The 18,102-nt window shown below is 42.7% G+C and overlaps 1 protein-coding gene across 1 annotated transcript in view; it reads right to left on the bottom strand.

The window, feature by feature from the left end:
* Window positions 1–80: 80 nt before the first annotated feature.
* zfhx4 (zinc finger homeobox 4) overlaps window positions 81–18,102 on the bottom strand; it is an 81,062-nt gene continuing 63,040 nt past the window's right edge. The window contains exons 8-12 of the mRNA XM_046065414.1: window positions 12,666–12,799; window positions 11,245–11,445; window positions 10,540–10,660; window positions 4,975–10,341; window positions 81–4,463 (exon numbers count right to left, since the gene is read on the bottom strand). Of these exons, the coding sequence (XP_045921370.1) occupies window positions 2,854–4,463; window positions 4,975–10,341; window positions 10,540–10,660; window positions 11,245–11,445; window positions 12,666–12,799 (7,433 nt within the window). The 3' untranslated portion in view covers window positions 81–2,853. The remainder of the gene's footprint in view (window positions 4,464–4,974; window positions 10,342–10,539; window positions 10,661–11,244; window positions 11,446–12,665; window positions 12,800–18,102) is intronic.

The following is an 18,102-nucleotide window of genomic DNA, read 5'->3' as shown; positions in this document are numbered from 1 at the left end:
GCAAGCTATTAGTTAGATAGATAGTTTATTAGAACACGAAAAAGTGAACATGAAAAAAAGAATATTTGATGAGACCAAACTGGTTTGCAGATACAGTTTTTAATGTATCACAACAATGAGCAACAAACATACTTGATGAACTATTTCCAGAAGTTGTTCAAATACCATCTACAATAAACGTCATTTCAACTATGACAACAGGTCTGTGACAAAATAAAAAAAAGGTTTCAAAACCATGTTATTACCGTGATACGGTACAGTTGAGACCTCAAACAGTACAGTAACAAAAACTAATGCGACTACTCTCTATATATAAAACATCAATAACATTTTTGGTTTAGTTTATTTAAAGTTTTAGCCATAGGGGCTTCTTCTTATTAAAACCTCAGGGTGCATTTCCTATGTAACCCAGATGTTGAAGAGTACATATTGTGTAGGATATGATTGCGCCATGAAAATCCCTTTGACATCCAGAAGAACAATTCCAATTTCAACCTTTTGAAGGCTGTCCCCATAAACATGACACAATCCATCCATTTTTTTAAAAAGTCCTTTTTTTCTTTTTGGCTGCTGTGCAGTTGCAATATCTATGTACAGTTATATTGTTGGACCATCCTTTTTGTTGGTTTGTTAGCTTTTACCAGTCCTTGGTGTGGAAAGCGTCCTGTCTGATGCTAACATCTTAGCACATGATGCTAGCTGACAGTTCAGTCTTATAATGCTGAGCCACAGAGTGGGGAAAGGCAAAAAGCCAGAGTTGTGAAAGCCTTTGGAATCAGGACAGTCGCTCATGTTTGTACAATGGCAGAATTGCACCTTGGGAGGCCAGGATGTCTCTTATGAAACACAATCGAAAAGTGTCTTCAGGATTAAAGTAAATGTTAAAATACTAAAAATCCAAATAATGACATTTAAAAAGCTCACGCAGAAAATTAAAAACTGACATTTTGCTTTAAAACTTTGAAAACAAAACACCTTTACAATAATAAAACATAAGAGGAAATGTTACTTGATTTCATTGTTTGAAACAATAACTAAGCATGATTTGATTTAACCTGTCAAACAGTTGCATTACATGCTACTTGCTCATCTCAGAATAGGAAATACCAAAAGCAATACATTTTTGCATTTCTTCATATTAATAAATTTGTACCATGCACAGCCAACTACGAATATGTACAACAGCTTAGCTTTCTTTGTTCACAAGCCTTTTTCTTTCATACAAATAGCCTTCTGTTACTTTGGAATGAATCACATTGGTTTCAATTACCAAACTAGAAAGTGATTCGTAAAAAATTGAACACCCTTTGACAGCTTTCACATTCTTAGTTCCACAGCAAAATAACAAAATAATATAAAATAAAAAATAGCAAAGCAAAGCAAGTAATGGGTCAGTATTATGTCTGGTAGAAAGTTGAGAGAATTTATGGCAAGCAAAATAACATTACACAGTAGCAGCAAAACTTTGTAAGGTAATACTTTGCAATGTTGAAATCACTAAATGTGGAAAAATTAAAATGTTGACTTTAACTGTAGATCATCAGAAGTGCCCAGAGAATTAATGGGAGGACGTCAACCTATGCACTAAATGACTGCGTATAGGTGTAACACTGTTTTAAGTCCTACAAGTACATGAAAATGTTTTTAATATACAACAAAAATGCTGTTGTCCCCCTTATAAAGCAGCATATTTGCAAACGTATAGCAAATTATCATACCTTTTTTAACATTGTGACCAACTTGTACCTTAACAGTTTCAAGTATACAGTACTGCTTTCATGGATGCACCAATTGTTAAATAGGTCTCTAGATTGTTAGGCATCAATCCTGTAACAAATATGGACCAATATGCTGCTGCAATAGACACAAATAATAATTAAAACACAACCATACATACATACAAACAGAAAAAAATCTATTAAATTAACAAATGGCCTACTCAAATAATAAAAAGACAAATAAAAACAAAATAAGTGCACTATAGTCCAGACACAAGCAGGTACCGTAACAGTACAGCAATTCACAAATGAAAAATGTTATATTCACATAATCCGAGAGTCTATCAAAACTAGAGTTATTACCTCTTCAGAAAAGGGTGTGAGCAGAGGTAAAAGTGAGAGGGTAAGAGTTGGCACAGATTAGTATATACTACAAGAAAAAAGGGGGTGGGAAATAGATACAGCTTGTTGTAATACAAACTGGCAAACACAGGGGCATCATACACATTTACTTCACCATTCTAAATTCCCTCAGTGGCAAAACCATACTGTCTTTGTAGGGCAAAACTAAAAGGATATGCACATCGTCCACTGTAACAGTAATATTGTCTCTTGGTACTCTATACACATCAAGGAAATGCGTCCGATAAAGCTTGACATGTTTTGGTTATAAGCCAAGTGTACCCAGGCTTTTTGCTGCTTTAACAAATGAGAAATGTTATGTTCTGACCTGAGAATTTAAAGCTACTGAATTACACCTATCTAAACTAAGAGAGATTCTCTTTGAGGGTTCTGGATCGTCATCCCATACAGTACATGCTAGCATTTGGAAAACAATCCAGCTGAGGTGCAATTTGCTATCATGAGAGTTTTTGGCTTGAAACAAGCCCCCCAAGGGAGCCTGTGGGATTTTTTCCTACTCCATGTTTTTGTATACAATATAAGCTCAGTCAAGCATCTGCAACAGTTCTGTCCATAACAAAAATCAATCAATATCTTGCCAGCATATCAATATGGGAAAAACAATCCTGAGTCAATCATTTGGTACTGTAATTTTTTGGGTTAAGAGAAACTTTGGAACTGCAGTTTAAAAAGTCTTATTTTTTTCTTTAAGCAAGGGATCCTTTTGTCACTCCTACACACTGAACATATCCATTCTGATACTACTGAAGCTCGCGTCTAGGCCAGAGGCCGACTTAGCCTTGACTTCCAACGCGTTATCTAAGTCATCCAGCTTCTGGCTTAGCTCATTGTCAGACTCATCTGAACAACTCTCGGTGGGTAGTGAGGTTGGAACCCCTGAGGTGCTGCAGGAAGTTGAGGTAACCGTTGAAGGTGAGGAGAGGGGGGGGGGAGGAGAGGCAGACGGGGAGGAGGAAGCAGCTTTCCGGGCTGTGGTGGCCTGGAACAGGACATTTGGCCAGGACTTCATGGACAAGTGAGAGAGATGAGGAAAGGTGTTATTAGAAGAAGCTGCAGACTGCGAGGTAGATGTGGTGTTAGGAGTAGGGGAGCAGACAGAGTGAGGTAATAATCTAGTATGCTCTTTGGCATTTCTCATTGCTTGTTTGATTGTTTTCTCTTTGTGCAAGCTCGACTGAAGGTGTTGGCCAAGTGCTTCATTCCCGTTAACAACCACATTGCAGGCAACACACGTGTAGTTGCTCACTGCCTTTCGAAGCACTGTCTCTTGCGGATCAGTAAAAGTATGTCCGAAGTAACAGAAGGACTTCTGATGATGCACCACTGAATCTTCGTCAGCAAAAATCATCTGGCACTTCCTGCATATAAACTCATGCTTGACGGACGGTACAATAAAAGCGTCTGGAAAATCCATGGTACTTTTGGTATCTGTTTTCGGTTCTTCTTTTGTGCTTTCTGTTGAAGAGCCTTTGTTGGTTTCATCCTTAGCATCTACAGCTTCTTTTGGTTTGAAAGAGTTGGTGGTGGTGCTCTGTATGCTCTGGGGTGTCTTCACAGGGGATGTTTTTTGTTGTTGCTGCTGCTGCAGTTGTTGTTTCTGCTGTTGCTCAAGTTGTTTCTGCTGCTGCTGTTGTTGTTTCTGCTGCTGTTGTTGTTGTTTCTGCAGTGAATCTTGGAGGGACTGCTGGTACTGCTGGTACTGCTGTAGGAGAGCGGTAGGGGAGAGACCAGCGGCCATGGCAGCTTGTGGGACTGCTGCTGGGCCATATGGAAACAGGTTCTCCATTCCACACAGTGGTGGGAAGTAGCCCCCTGTTTGGACCCCTCTAGGAAGCTGGGGGGAGAAGCAGTTTGGAAATCCAGGTAGAAAGTAGGGCAGGAACTGCCCCCCCAAGAAAGAGCTGGGATCACCTGTGGCAAGAGCATTCTGAAGTGCCTGAAGCTGTGATGCGTCCAGTGGAGTTTCACTTCCTGGTTTCCCTGGAGCTGGACATGGTTTCTCCCTTTTCTTGGTCATGCTGGGAGTCTCAGGGCGTGAGCTGCTCTCGTTCCCTCGGTCCTTCACCTTCATCTGAGGTGGTTTGTCTCCTGGTTTCTTGCTGCTGTCTCTCTCTGAGTCTTTACCTTGCTGCTCTTTATGATTTACTGCTGCCAAAGGTGTGGAAGGAACAGAAGGAGGAGGTGGAGGAGGAGGAGGAGGAGGAGGAGGAGGAGGAGGAGTCTGCAGAAGAGTCTTGGTTGGGGTAGTGCTGAGAGACATGGCAGGAGAGGGGGTGGCTGGTGTAGGGAACCCAAGCATGCCAGCACCGGGAGACGCTAAAGCTGAAATACAGTGGTATATAAATATGGAAATATTCAATATTTAAATATTCAATCCCAAATCACTATGGAAATTAGTTTGTATGACAAGATAAAGATGATTAATTTGTCACTGGCTGAGTCTTTATTTCTCTTGTTAAGATTTTGTTATGGATCAAAACTGTCACATGCGCTTTTTGATCATTCCAATCTGCCAATATATTATGATATAAATATACCAAACCTACAATAAGGGGAAAAACAAACAACACAAACAAAAGCCATGATATAGATCCATTTGTTGTAATAACAAAAAAAATCTCTGAATTATGAATTAGCAGTTCAACTCTGATGATGACATTATGCATGCACTAACTCCCACCATTTTTAATAGTTTTAAAAAATAAGACTTTTTGACAAACACCACTGTGATATGGGATAAACAGTAGTATAGTCGAATAAAATAGTGCATGATAAAGCTCAGTTCATAAAGTCTATTTAACTTTTTATGTCACTGTTCGTCATACTAACTCACCAGGTGTATTAGGTGGGAAAACAGGAAGTGATGATGGCCCGTTGACTCCAGGAAGTAGCACTGGCGGAAGGCCAGATAACCCTGGGTAGCCTGAGGGTAGGCTGAGGCCATGAAGTGCATTATTGTTGTCCACTGCAGTCTGTTGCTGCTGGCCAGGCAGGCTGAGTCCCTCACCAGCTTTCTTCATGCGGTCCAGCTCTTGCTGCGCCATCAGCTGACGGACAGTGGTTGGTGCTAGGTAGTCCTTTTCTCTATCTACCTGGTTTCCCAGGGTTTCTTGCACTTTGGCGATGTGCTGTTTGGAGAAGATGTGGTCTCGGACGGACATCCGGGCAGTGTACTTTATACCACACAAAGTACACTCAGGCCTGGGCCCATCTGGTGAGCCTTGACTTATCATGAATGGCTTTCCAATGTTAATCTTGAATTTCTTTTCTTTAGCACGAGCATTCTGGAACCACACCTGGACAACACGCTTGGGAAGTCCAATCTCATTGCCAAGCATCTCACACTCTTGCATTGTAGGAGTGCGGTAGTCACTGAAACAGGCCTTGAGTACTTTAAGTTGCAGGTTACTCATTTGAGTCCTGAATCGTTTGTGGCCTGGCCTGTCGCCACCATTGCTGCCTTTCCCGGATTTGAAGGGGTTACCTGCCCCAAAGGGACTAGGGGAACTAGGATCAGCTAGGCTTGATGATTCACTCCTGTCATTACTTTCATCCATGTCATCATCTCTGGAGCTAAAGTAAGAGTCATAGTCTTTTCCAGAGAAGCTGAGGGCAGGGCTCACCATGCTGAATTGGAACCTTTCATTGCCACCATCAGAATTTGATGCCAGGACACTCTTGTTGTCACTCAGCTTGTCCCCTCCATTGGCTGTGAGGTTCTCAACCTCATTGTTATTACCCTCATCTCCAGTTGTAGCATCACTAATAGCTGTATTAATTGATGATGTCTCGTCAAAGTCCATCTTACTGAGATCATAAGATGTGGCTTCTGCTGAATTTATATTAGGCCCTTCACTTTCATCACAGTTTTCAGCTTTTAAGGATGAAGGGCTCAAGAAGTTTTTTACTTGTGTTTCAGATGGTTTGACTGGTGTTGAGGATGCAGCAGGCAGCTCATACTCATTTGGCTCAGTCTTGGTAGGCAGCAGTGAGTAGTCAAAAAAATTATACTTATTTGGGCTTTCACCTCTTTCATTGTCTTGATTCATCATTGGGCTCGGTGGCAAGCTAAAGCCTGCTTGCTTAGCCTCATGCCAGTGTCTAGATCGTATGTGGCTATCTAGAGCAGATTTAGCCTTGAACAGTGCTCTGCAAAAGGGACATTTTTTGTGGGACTGGGAAGGCCCTATCGCCCTAAACTGCCCCTTTCTTTCTCTTGCACGAGTGTTTTGGAACCAAACTTGCACAACTCTCTTTTTCAAGCCAACCTCTCTTGCAATGTGGTCCAACATCTTCCTAGTTGGGTTAGAGTCAAGTAGGTATTTGTCATAGAGAATCTCCAGTTGTTCTGGTGTGATGGTAGTTCTCAAACGTTTATCTCTGTGTTGCTCTTCACTACTGTTTCCACCATCTTTATCATTAGCACTTTCGTCCTTGTCATCCAGTTTTCTCTTCATTGACCCAGAACCTGCAGCAGAGGCCAAACCAGAGCTACCCTGAGAGGGGATTTGGGAGAGGCCTCCAGATAATAGCTGGCTAGCCATTAGGGGGTTGTTGGGGTCAAATATCATATAGGGCATATCAATGGGTCTTTCAAGGAATTGAGAGTGAAGGAATTGGTTTTGGGCAGCCAAGAAATGCATGTGCTGGTGCTCCTGCCATAGCTCCACAGTGGGGAATGCAATCTTACACTGGTCACACTGGTACTGAAGCATCTGGTGTGGGAGGCTGTTGGTGAGTGAGGAAAGGGCGAGGGAGAGTGGACTTGAGGGCACTGCAGCTGCCTGTGGCTGGGAATGGGGTCTTGAAATTTGTGGCTGGGGAGCCTTCTGAGGAGGTGGCTGAGGTGTGCAAGCCTTAGATGGTCTTGGTTCTGGTAGTGACTTGATCACTGGTGAGGGGGCAGTCTCAGTTTGTTTAGGTTCAGTTTCAGGGGCAACGTCTGGCTTGGGGGAAGTTTTCCCCATACTGGCACGAGGAGAGGCCATCGCAGGGGAGTTTGAGCCAGAACTGGTGGCAGTTCCTTGGGATTGTTTGGGGGGCTCTAAAGGTACTTGGGTAGTCTTAGCTGGAGCTTTCTCATAGTAATCTACATATTCCTCACAGTTGTTGTCCTCATTACCTTCCTCATCTTCATCCTTATAACACAACTTTTTCTGGTGAGTGATAAGGTCAAAGATGCGTGGGAACACAATGTTGCACTTTTTACACTGGTACTGCATGTTGCTAGTTCTGATGTATCGCTCATTGGTCAGCTCTTTTTTCTCATTGTCTTTAGAATCTGCCTGGTTTTCATAGCTCTTGCGAGCTTTTTGGCGGGCATTCTGGAACCACACTACAATGACCCGAGTAGGTAGGTTGAGCACAGTGGAGAGCTGCTCAATCTCATCATCCTTTGGATAGGCATTAGTGTCAAAGAAATCTTGAAGTACCCTCAACTGGTAATCAGTGAATCTGGTCCTGGAGGACCTCTTGTTGAGGCCCGATTCAGTTCTGTAATATTCATGTGCACTGAGCTGAGGCTCCATTCGAATATCTTCCAAAGTAGTAATGGGAGGAATATTAAAATTGTAGGGAGAGTCTTTACTCCGCTGCCTCTCTTTGAAGAGAGTGTTACGGAACCAGTGCTTTATGACTTTTTGGGGTAAGCCAGACTTCTCTGACATCTCCTGAATTTGTTCTTCATTGGGGGAATTGTTGATGTCAAAGTTGGCACGAAGAATCTTAAGCTGGTCATCTGTGATACGAGTGCGTGGTCGCTTAAACTGGGACTGGCGGAGGAAGTTTGGATCAAGACCCAATTGTTGCTGGCAGAGCTGTGTAAGGTCTGAGGAAAGAGAGTCCATAGTGGGCAGCTGGAGGGCCAGCTGAGGGGGCAGGCCTGGGTGCTGGACGGACTGCATCATTAGAGGTGGAAAAAGGGGCAAATCCAAAGGAACAGGGAGCTGCACTTGGGGAGGCGCAGTAGGGGTAGCAGGTGGTGGAGGAGGGGGTGGAGGCGGCTGGTGAGAGGGTTGGTGTTGAGTCTGATGGGGGGCCGGAACTGGCGAAGGTACTGGGGTTTGGGGCTTGGTCATTGATGTAGAAGGAGGCTGAGGAGTGGTCACTGGGGCTGGAGCAGGAGGCGGCGGTGGAGGAGGAGGTGGTGGTGGCGGTGGAGGTGGAGTTTCAGGTGAAGCAGGATTTATTGGATAGAGTTTGTCATAGGCCTCTCTGTACTGCTGGGCAAACTTTTCCAGCTCCACATATGGGAAAAAGTGACTGTGCACATGTTCCTGGTGGCTTTTGAGAATAAGCATATTGGAGAAGAGTTTTCCACACATCCCACACTCAAGCTTATCAGTGTTCATTTCTGCTTGTTCAACTCCATCTTTGTTTTTCTTTTGGTTTTTTTGCCTGTTTTCATTGTACTGGATGACCAGTTCAAATCCAAAGTTCTCTAGCAGTGCTTTGGCTGCATTGCCCCTTGCTCCTGACACAATACGTGGAGGAGGAATCAGTGGTTCTGGGAACTTTGACTTTTTAGAGTCTTTTCCTCCATCACTTAATGCATCACTTGCATTTTCCATCTTTGCTCTGTTTTCTTGTTTTTCTAGGTGGTCCTCTGCCTCTCTTGACATCTGAATTTCTGAAACTGAAACAGCGCTGGATTCCATTTTGGCTTTGTGGTTCTGCAGTTGCTGGTTTTTCTGTTGTTGCATTTGCGACTGTGTCTGAGAGGCTTGCTGCTGTTGCTGCTGAGCCTGTTGCTGGGCCTGAGCCTGCTGCAGCTGGTGCTGCTGTTGCATCTGTTGCTTCAGGTCCTCTAGGAATGACCCAGTAAGACCAGGCATTCCAAAAGCTGCTGCTGAGTGCAGTGCAAGTTCTGGACTAAGATTGAACTCTGCTCCTGGGATGTAGAAGGGGAAGAGGAACTGTGGCTGTTGAAATTGCAGTAGTGCTTCTGGGGTCATTGGAAAATGGGGGAAGAAAGCTGGATTAAGGAACTGAGGCTGGAAGAAGGCAGCCTGTTGTTGGAGTTCATGTTGAAGCTGCATTTGCAGTTGGGCTGAGGACTGCGCTGACTGGTGGTTACTTGCCTGTGCTGAAACATGGTCAGTAGTTGTTTGTTTTGTGTTGCTGCTGCTGTTAGTGTCTTTGGGTTCCACAGTGTTTTCCTTGTTAGCAGAGGGCGTTCCACTTCTAGCAGTGTCTGAGTTGTTGTTGTTCCCTTGTGTGCTTGGGGCTGGGCTTTTTGCAGGCACTGGACAACTAGTGCCAGTGATACTGCTACTGCTGCTCATTTCAGTTTTGGCTGTTCTGGCTTTGGTCTGGTGGAGTACTGACCTCATGTGAATTTCAAGTGTTGAGCTTTGGCTGTAGGCAACATTGCAAATACTGCATTTAAACGGCTTGTTGTCAATGCTGTTGCTTGTCTCTTGTGGAACTGGGCTTGAGGCCTCTTGAAGAACCTTCTTCAACTTATGCAGGTGGGAAACTGAATTATAGTGGACTAGGAGGATGTTCTTCTGGGTGAAGGACTCCTTACATACTGTGCACTTGTAAGGCCGAGAAGGGTCCAAAAATTTCTCCATAGTAAAGTTGGGCCCTTTTCTAAATGGTAGGGTCCGTTTTGGTTCTGCTCCCATGTCATCTAGTAGAGAACTACTGTCACTTCCTGTAGGACTGGGCTTCTCCTCCTGGTCCATTTCATCATCTTTGTCCAAGTCATGTTCAAAGGCCTGAGCTTCCTCCAAAGCCCTGGCCTCACTCTCAGTGATATCTCCATTTAGTGGCAGATTTCCTATGAGTTGCTGTACCTCAGCTTCACTAAGTTCAGGGTGTCCATTTTCCAAATGCTTCCTGAGGGCCAGGAATGTCCTGAAGCTGCGCTGGCAAAGGCTGCACATAGTGGCGGCTCTGATGGCATGGTACTGGGAATGTATCTGAAGCTTCTGCATTGTCTTGAAGGCCAGGCTGCAATGGTTGCAACGATATTTGTAGACATGACGATCAGATACTGAGAGCTGCTGCTGTTGTTGCTGGAGCCTTTGAAGCTCACTGAGATGGTCCTGTAGGGTATCAGGGGACTTGCTATCATGTCCTAACCCACTGGCTCTCTTCCAGCCTGGAGCTTCTGAGGCCTCCTTTGGTGGCTTAAGTTCCTCACCCTGCAGGTCCAATTCATTCTTGTCTTGACTGGTCAGCTCATCCTTGTTTCCTAAAAGCAGAAAATACAATTTGAAGACACTGGTGCATTGTAATTGCATGCAATACTGAATCATTTACTTAGCACTCTTATTTTTCTGAGAAATGACAAGCAACTCAATAAACCTAAGAATAATACCTACATATATTCATATATCAAAATCAAATTAATGACAGAAAGAAAATAATCTAAGTACCAAATTCTGCTCACCTTGAGACTTTCCTGACCCATCAGTAAGAGAGGTGGAGGAATCCATTAAAGACAGGCATTTGTCTTGTCCAGTTTGGGGCTGTATTTTATTATTTGGTGTTGCTGTGTCTGGTCCGACAACCTATCAATACCAAACAAATGTCTTCATTAACATATTAATTTAAAATAATGATATGAGATGGTAGATTATATCTCTAATATTTGTAAATGTTCAGGAAGTGCCTTTATTACAACTCTTATTTCAAAGAGAGAATTTGCTCGTCTCATTGAAAAACAACAATCAAGGTTATGGCGGTATCTCGAGGGAGTACAATAAATGCCTGGGAAATGCTTTATGGGAATCTTGCAGTATGCCCTTGCCCTTAACTACACTAGGAGACGAGAGGGATGACTGGACAGTCCTGACAAACATCATTTCCATTTTCAATTGTATGTTCACTTCTCAAAATGAGTACTAAAAGGGAAATACACGTTTTCTAGGTGTTTAAAATCAATTCATAAACAAGTAACAAAAATATCAGTTTATATGTATCAAGTAAAGTAAAACTACAGCATATTCATATTCTGCAATTACAACAAACCTTCCTTTATTTATTGAAACCGCTTAGTATCACCCTTTACTTTTTCTTTAGCAAATTTGCAAGAACACATTTGTGCTGATACACACTCACAAAAATCTCATTTCTAATAATTGCTTATACATACAGTGAGAATCAGCTTTTCCACACAGTCAGGAGCCACACTGTGAAGGTGGGTGAGATGTAGCTGCAGGTGAATCTTGTTGCTCAACACATCCTGGCACAGTGGGCAGCGGATCACTGGCTGCATAGAATGCTGGGACATCACATGGAGCTGCATACGGTTGGCATCTTTACTGCTGTAGTTGCAATATGGACACTGCTGAACCTAAAGAAAACAAGAGGGTATAAGTAAGTATCTTAGGAGTTGAGAAATAATGAAATCATATCCAAGAGAAAGGACATCCTGTGCAAAGTACAAATTAATCCAAGAGCAGGAATTTTGCACAAGATGTAGTCCATAGTGAGTATCATTCTTACACCACAGAGCCATTATCATAGCTGACTTTCCACTGTCTGCCTCGCTGAAGAAACAACCAGACATCACTTTTTAAAGACTAACAAGGATTTGATCAAGACATGCAAGAACCATGTCTCCAGAACTGTTAGAGGTGAAAATAACTACATATCTGCAACATTACATTGAATTTGTATGGGGCTTTCCTATTCTTCACTGCCCACTCACCTCATCACATCACATTTACCTCTCCCCACCAACCCCCACGCCCACTTTAAAACAGAAAATGTAGATCAACCATCTTTCACATAATTCACTTAAGTCTCTCAACTCATGCAATTTTATTAGCAGAAAACACGATTGGCCAGAATTTCTAATCAGGGTATTACAGATGACAAAGGTGTGTACTCTCCGAAGCTACGCCCTGCCCTCATTACAGGGAGTACTCTGAACGTAGCTGCCTCCCCACCACCTGTCTTAATAGAATCCATTTCTGAAATGACTAAGTCCTCCTTCCTTGCAGGGCCCAGAACCAGACAAGCTAATACTTCATAATCTAATTTAAAAACACATATAATTTAAAGAGATGCAAAAGGGGGAAAGAAGCAGGGAGGACGCCTAAGGCTACTGCAGGTATTCCACTTAAGAACACAAAGACTAGCCCACTGTGCTTGATGCTAAAAAGCTCTGTCAGGGAGGCAATGGCGGGCTGCATTTAACCCTTTGATAGAAAGCTGGCGCCAGCAATTGCTAAATGCTTAGCTTAGCATTTCTGCTTCTTACAGTTCACAAGTATCTTCCCATCCAACAGTGACAGTGAAGGTTAGATTTCATTAGTGCTTATTTTGGGGGACCAGCCTCATTAGCTATTAGCTTTCTGTACCTAACATGTAACAATTTATTTGGAATATGAATTGCTAGATGTCCACTCTGGATAGATGCACACAAAGCTCCATAACCCACAGACGTACACACTGAGGATAAGCTAGAACACACCCTGTTTGAGTTAGGAACTACACCAGTACATCACAAGAATGTTGCTTTTCTAGTGCAATTGTACAGTTTCCTCTTGTGATTCTATAAACCTTTACCTGCTCATTGGCAGAGGTCTTCCCTTCAGCAGACTTTGGCCTTTTGGGTGGACTTTCAAGTTGTCTATCTGGCAGGAGGGAATGTTTGACCATAGCATTCGGTCCAATAACCTCTTTGGATATGGCATTCACTCCTGACAGACAGTGGAGAGAGAGGGAGAGAAAGGGAGACAGACACAGCATGTAAATAGATTAAAAATCTATGTTTTTCATTGACATATCAGTTATTATTTATGTGTATAGCTTGTATGTCTGCTTTGTATAATCTAAGTTTAGACATACTCATAATAAATATTATTTTAAAACAAAATGCATCACATTAACAATTTAAAAAACACAACAAAGCTGCAAAATTGCAAAATCTTTGCATGGACAAACAATAGACTATTTTTTTAATGGTACTTTGAGCATTGGAGCAGGCCCTATGTCACATTAAAATATAGTATCCCATAAATAAGACATACCTACTGCATGAGAAATAGGAATTAATCTAGAGCACATCAAGTATACAGAATTGACACTATAAGTGATTAAACTGAAATGTTTTACATTTTGTGGCCACGTTACATGATAAAGTGTTCAAACGACTATTGATTCACATTTAATAAATAACATAAACAAGTATACCACATTAATATTCATTGAGAAATAGGTGATGATTTTAAAAATGATTTAACACCAAGACAACATAAGTATGGATACAAGCATGGACTGTATTATTCACATTCATATACACTGACGTGTTTCTGCCCTGAGGACATGTGAAATGGAGAAAACTCAGGCAGCCTCATTATCCCAGCACGACATACATTAAATGTTATGGTAATATTATACACTTCATTAGTTCATATACATTCCCCCAGCTGCCTCAACAACTTCTCTGTCTGTACAAGATTCTAAATTTTCGAGGCTTGGTCACGGCTGGTGGTACAGTAGCAGCACTACTTGTGTGTGTCTATTTGTATGCGTGCATGTAAGCGTGTGTGACGTTAACAGCAGGGCTCAATGTGGAGAGATCAGCCTCTGGTTGTATTTAGTAAATGCTGCAGCCGCTGATAAATCTTTCATTAGCCTCATCCTGAGATACAGGCCATGCAGGCCCTGCTATACTCTGCCACTGCAATTTACCCACTCGGCACAACACAAAGACACAGCAACAGCAACAGCAACTCTCCCTCCCTCCCTCCCTCTCACTTGCTCTCTTTCTCCCTCTCTTCCTAAGCCCTCACCCCACTTCTCTTGCCCTCCCTCCCTCCTCTGGTCACTCAAGGCAATATGTGAGCCTCACTCTTGCGAATCAACGCTTCACGCTAGATGCACAAATGGAAAAAAAGGGAAATCAAAGCACTGATACATGGAGAGGGGGTTGAAAAAAAACATTTTGTATTTCATATTATTCCGTGGCTCGTGTTTGTATTGGGCGCATATCAATTCCTCCAGCCCGTTCATGCATTTTAATTCTGTTGCATTAAGTAGACGTTCCACTTATTTTATTTGTAATCCCCTATATCTGGAGCCTGAAATATTGGCCTGTCAAGGAAAGTGACAAGAAAGAGAGGGAGGGAGGAAGAAAGGAAGAAAGAGAGAGAGGGGTGAAAAAAACCACAAGGGCACAATGTGAATTTCCAAGAACATCCGAGAATTGCTCTGCAGCTCAGAATAGCAAGGTAATCTCGTCTTCCACTGCTTGTGATGGCCCCTGCAGGGCTTGTGCGTGTGTGTCTATGTGCATGTATGTGTATATACATATTGTGTATTACGTGCTTCATGACAAGCCTCTGACACTCCATTGGCCAGATCGGTACAGCCTGGAAGCACCCGTCATATCACCTGACCTTTCCAAAGCCTCTGCCCCGCCTCCCATATTTATTATGACCATTTCTAATTTCAACTTTCAATTTTTGCCTCCGTCTTCCAGTCAATTTGCAACTAAATTACATCCCTGCAAAAGGAGATGAGGCAATTGTCAGACAAGGGGCTGCAAACACATTTACAATGCGGTGGGGGAAAAAGCCCACAGATCACCATTGATTATTGTTTGTGTAGTGTGTGTGTGTGTGCGCGCATGTGCAACATGAAGATCTGTCCTTCTGGTTTAGATTCGTCTTCGACCTAGTGCTTTCATCAACACTCATGACACGCTAAGAAAAACAGTTGGTTAACCTTGAATGTTGAGATAGCAGTTCTCTCTATGGCCACTTAGGAGCTTTAAATGGAAGGCCCTGCGAGTGAATAATAAAGTTGTTTTGAGGCATAGAATTGCATTCAAAATGTCCTCCAAGGATATAATCACCTGTAACACAAAATAAAAACAATGGCTAGCACAAACCAAACACTATCTATGAATTCATGAGAGAAAATCAAAATATCCCTCTGCCTGTTGTTTTTAACTAGCTTCATATTCTTGTCCTCAATAGTACATGGATGGCTAAAATAATTAGATATAAATAATGGAAGAGAGTAGCATTGAGAGCAAGAGACTTCTCTCATTTTCCTTTGTCTCTGAGTCTGCACCCCACACTTAATGACTGTGTCCTTTTCCCTCCTCCTCCCTGTTCTTTTCCCTCCCTTCCCACCTTCCCTCCATCCTTAGGTGGGCTCCAGCAGCTGCAGCCCAGTGAAGCGGAGGGGCAGAATAAACCTGACACCACACCCCCCCACCACCAATGACAAATGTCAGCATGCAGCAGGACCTTGCTTGATTAGATAAATCAAAAGGTGATTTATGACACTCAACCCCTTTTGCATTGCAGGGGGAGAGAGCGGCACACTCACCACCCATCTTTATTTGCAACTGTCAATGGTGTTTAGGGAGCTGCGTATACACACACTCATATACAAGCAAGTGGGCGCTTAAATGGAGAGAAATACAGAGCAATGGAGAGAGAGGCAGAAAAATGTAGAAAAACAGGGCGAAAAACAAGAAAAAATGATAGAGAGGGGCAGAGAAGCCTATAGCTCTAAATACCACAGGATATTTCTGTCCCAAATTGCTCCTCAAAAAGGCAGGACGACCGACAATACCATCATAGCTAATGTTTTTCCCGGGGAGCTATTTTAGAATCTGCCCTTTTGTGTCAAAAAGGGTGAGACATTTTGAGCAAAGTGAATCAAGCCAATGAGATTTTCACACAAACAAGAATATCATTGAATCCTTATATCTCTCCAACTATGACTTCATATAAAATGAACTACATCTCGGAGCAGGCTTTCTAAACAATCAACCCTACCTATTGCAATCTTTTACTCTTTTTTCTTTCGTTTACAAGCTGCAAAACAATTAGATTCCATTCCTGACATTTAATTTCATGAAAAATAAAAAAACCCCACAAACATAGAGCAGAGAGTAGGGGGAAAGGGCTGTCAATTAAGAAGGAGCAGGTTGGGTGGCGGCAGCTTGGATTTAGTATTCAATTTAGCAGTCCTGAGCCCTGGCAGACTGGCTAAGGTTACGGAGCAGTAAATCTAGGAGGGAGAGCTGGCCAAAATGGACCAGGGAGGGCTGGCCAGCATGATTTACTGGCCTACTGCTCTAAGGTTACACATTAGGCTGACCCCCGGTCACCTGATAACATTACAGCAACACACTCTGAACCCCAAACTCCCACTGAAGCACTCAGCAGGCCCAGATCAAGCCGGAGGGATGTAGGGAGAGAGAGAGAGAGAGAGAGAGAGAGAGAGAGAGAGAGAGAGAGAGAGAGAGAGTGAGAGAGACACTAGGAAGGAGTGAGATATGGAGAGGCAGAACATAGTCAGATAGAGAGAGATGAAAAAAAGGCTGTTAAACAGCAGTGCATTGTAGTTTGTGTTTTTTTAATGACTAGCCCTCCTTTCTCTATTATCTCCAGCTTGTGTTCATATGAGAGATAAATAAGAGCATGGCCTTGTCACATTTGACAAATCATCTGAGACGTTCAACAAGCTGTCATTACACGGAAAACACACATACATGCACAAAGGAATTGCTGCAGGCTTGTAATTAAACATGCTAATGTCTTTAATATATTTTAATCTCATTTTAGAGGGACAGAAAATGAGCACAGCTCCCATCTCAAATTTGCAAGATGCATGCAAATAAAAAAGAAGAAAATATTCTGAACATGAAGAAGCTAATATGGAATATTTAACTTTTGATCTTCTTTGCATGCGATTCGATTTTGTCCCCCCCCCCCGCCCCCTTATCTGCAAAATTCAAAATTATACACGAAATTAATACATAACATTTGACGGTAGGAACAATGAGTAATTTCTTTGCTAATTTGAAACAGGTAGAAATCTGTAATTTCCTTAGGCTGCCTGACAGGCTCATTTCCATGCTCGGGCCTTTGTTTAGTTGGTTATTTATAAGAAGTGGGCCCCTGAGCTATGGTGGTGACATGAACCATCTACACACATGGCACAAAGCTATCTGGAAGTAATCCACATTGGGGACATTTGCATGGCAAATGTAACATGGATTATAATTAATCTAAAGTGACATGGGATTATAAAAGACAATGTAAATGAAGCAAGGGAAAAAGCTCTTTCTGTCTTTCCTTGCCCCTCCCCCCTCTGTCTCTCTCTTCCCCTCTCTATCTATCTGCCCCTCTTTGTTTTAAGGATCTTGGTCTTGGAGATGAAGTGTGCAAACACACTGCTCACTTGGTCACACTGTAATCCCTTCCCAAGAGATCTCCATACGGACACACACACACACACACACACACATACACACACACACACACACACACACACTTACACTTACACTTACACTTACACTTAGATTTACACAGATCTGAACATTTCAAGCTTACCAGAGATTTGGGGCTGCGAATGGAGATGCTAAATCTTACTACTTTAAGCTGGAAAAGAGAAAAACAAGGCCATGCTTCTGATGATAACTCTAGCATAACAAGATGCCGAGACACCAGGCTCCCTTTTGTATTTTCTAGCATTTGACTTTCTGAAACCCCCCTTTAATTCAAATGCAAAATAAAACACCAAAAACCCACCAGCAATATTATGTCTGGTTTCCTAGCCAAACTAGCAGCTGACCCCTAGGCGATTCCTAGAACAAATTATTCGCAAAAAAATAAAAAGGCATACATTTCTGCTTTATTAAACAGATTTCTGACATCTGATAAACTACCCTTGGGAACACGCACATACGTAAGCACGCAAGTAGGAGGGGATCTGGACACTTTTTTGCATGTGTGCGGTGGTGTTAAATGACGCTGGCGGTAATATGCGGCGATAAATGCATGGATGGTGGTTCCCCACCAGTCCGTCAGACAGGCCTGTCAGACAGATAGAGCTAAAAGATAGATGACTAGCTAAACTAATAGGCCCCAGCCACACTCAGCTCTCCTTCTGCCTCATTGAGCCTCACATTATGGAGCCAGGTATGGCATGCTAGGAAGAGGAGGTGGAGATGGAGGGGGGGGGGGGGGAGAGCGGA

This window comes from Micropterus dolomieu, linkage group LG01 (genome assembly GCF_021292245.1).
Source record: "Micropterus dolomieu isolate WLL.071019.BEF.003 ecotype Adirondacks linkage group LG01, ASM2129224v1, whole genome shotgun sequence".
In the NCBI taxonomy this organism is placed as follows: Eukaryota; Metazoa; Chordata; class Actinopteri; order Centrarchiformes; family Centrarchidae; genus Micropterus; species Micropterus dolomieu.
Note: the sequence above shows the minus strand (reverse complement) of the source record. Positions and strands in the feature narration are given on the sequence as shown.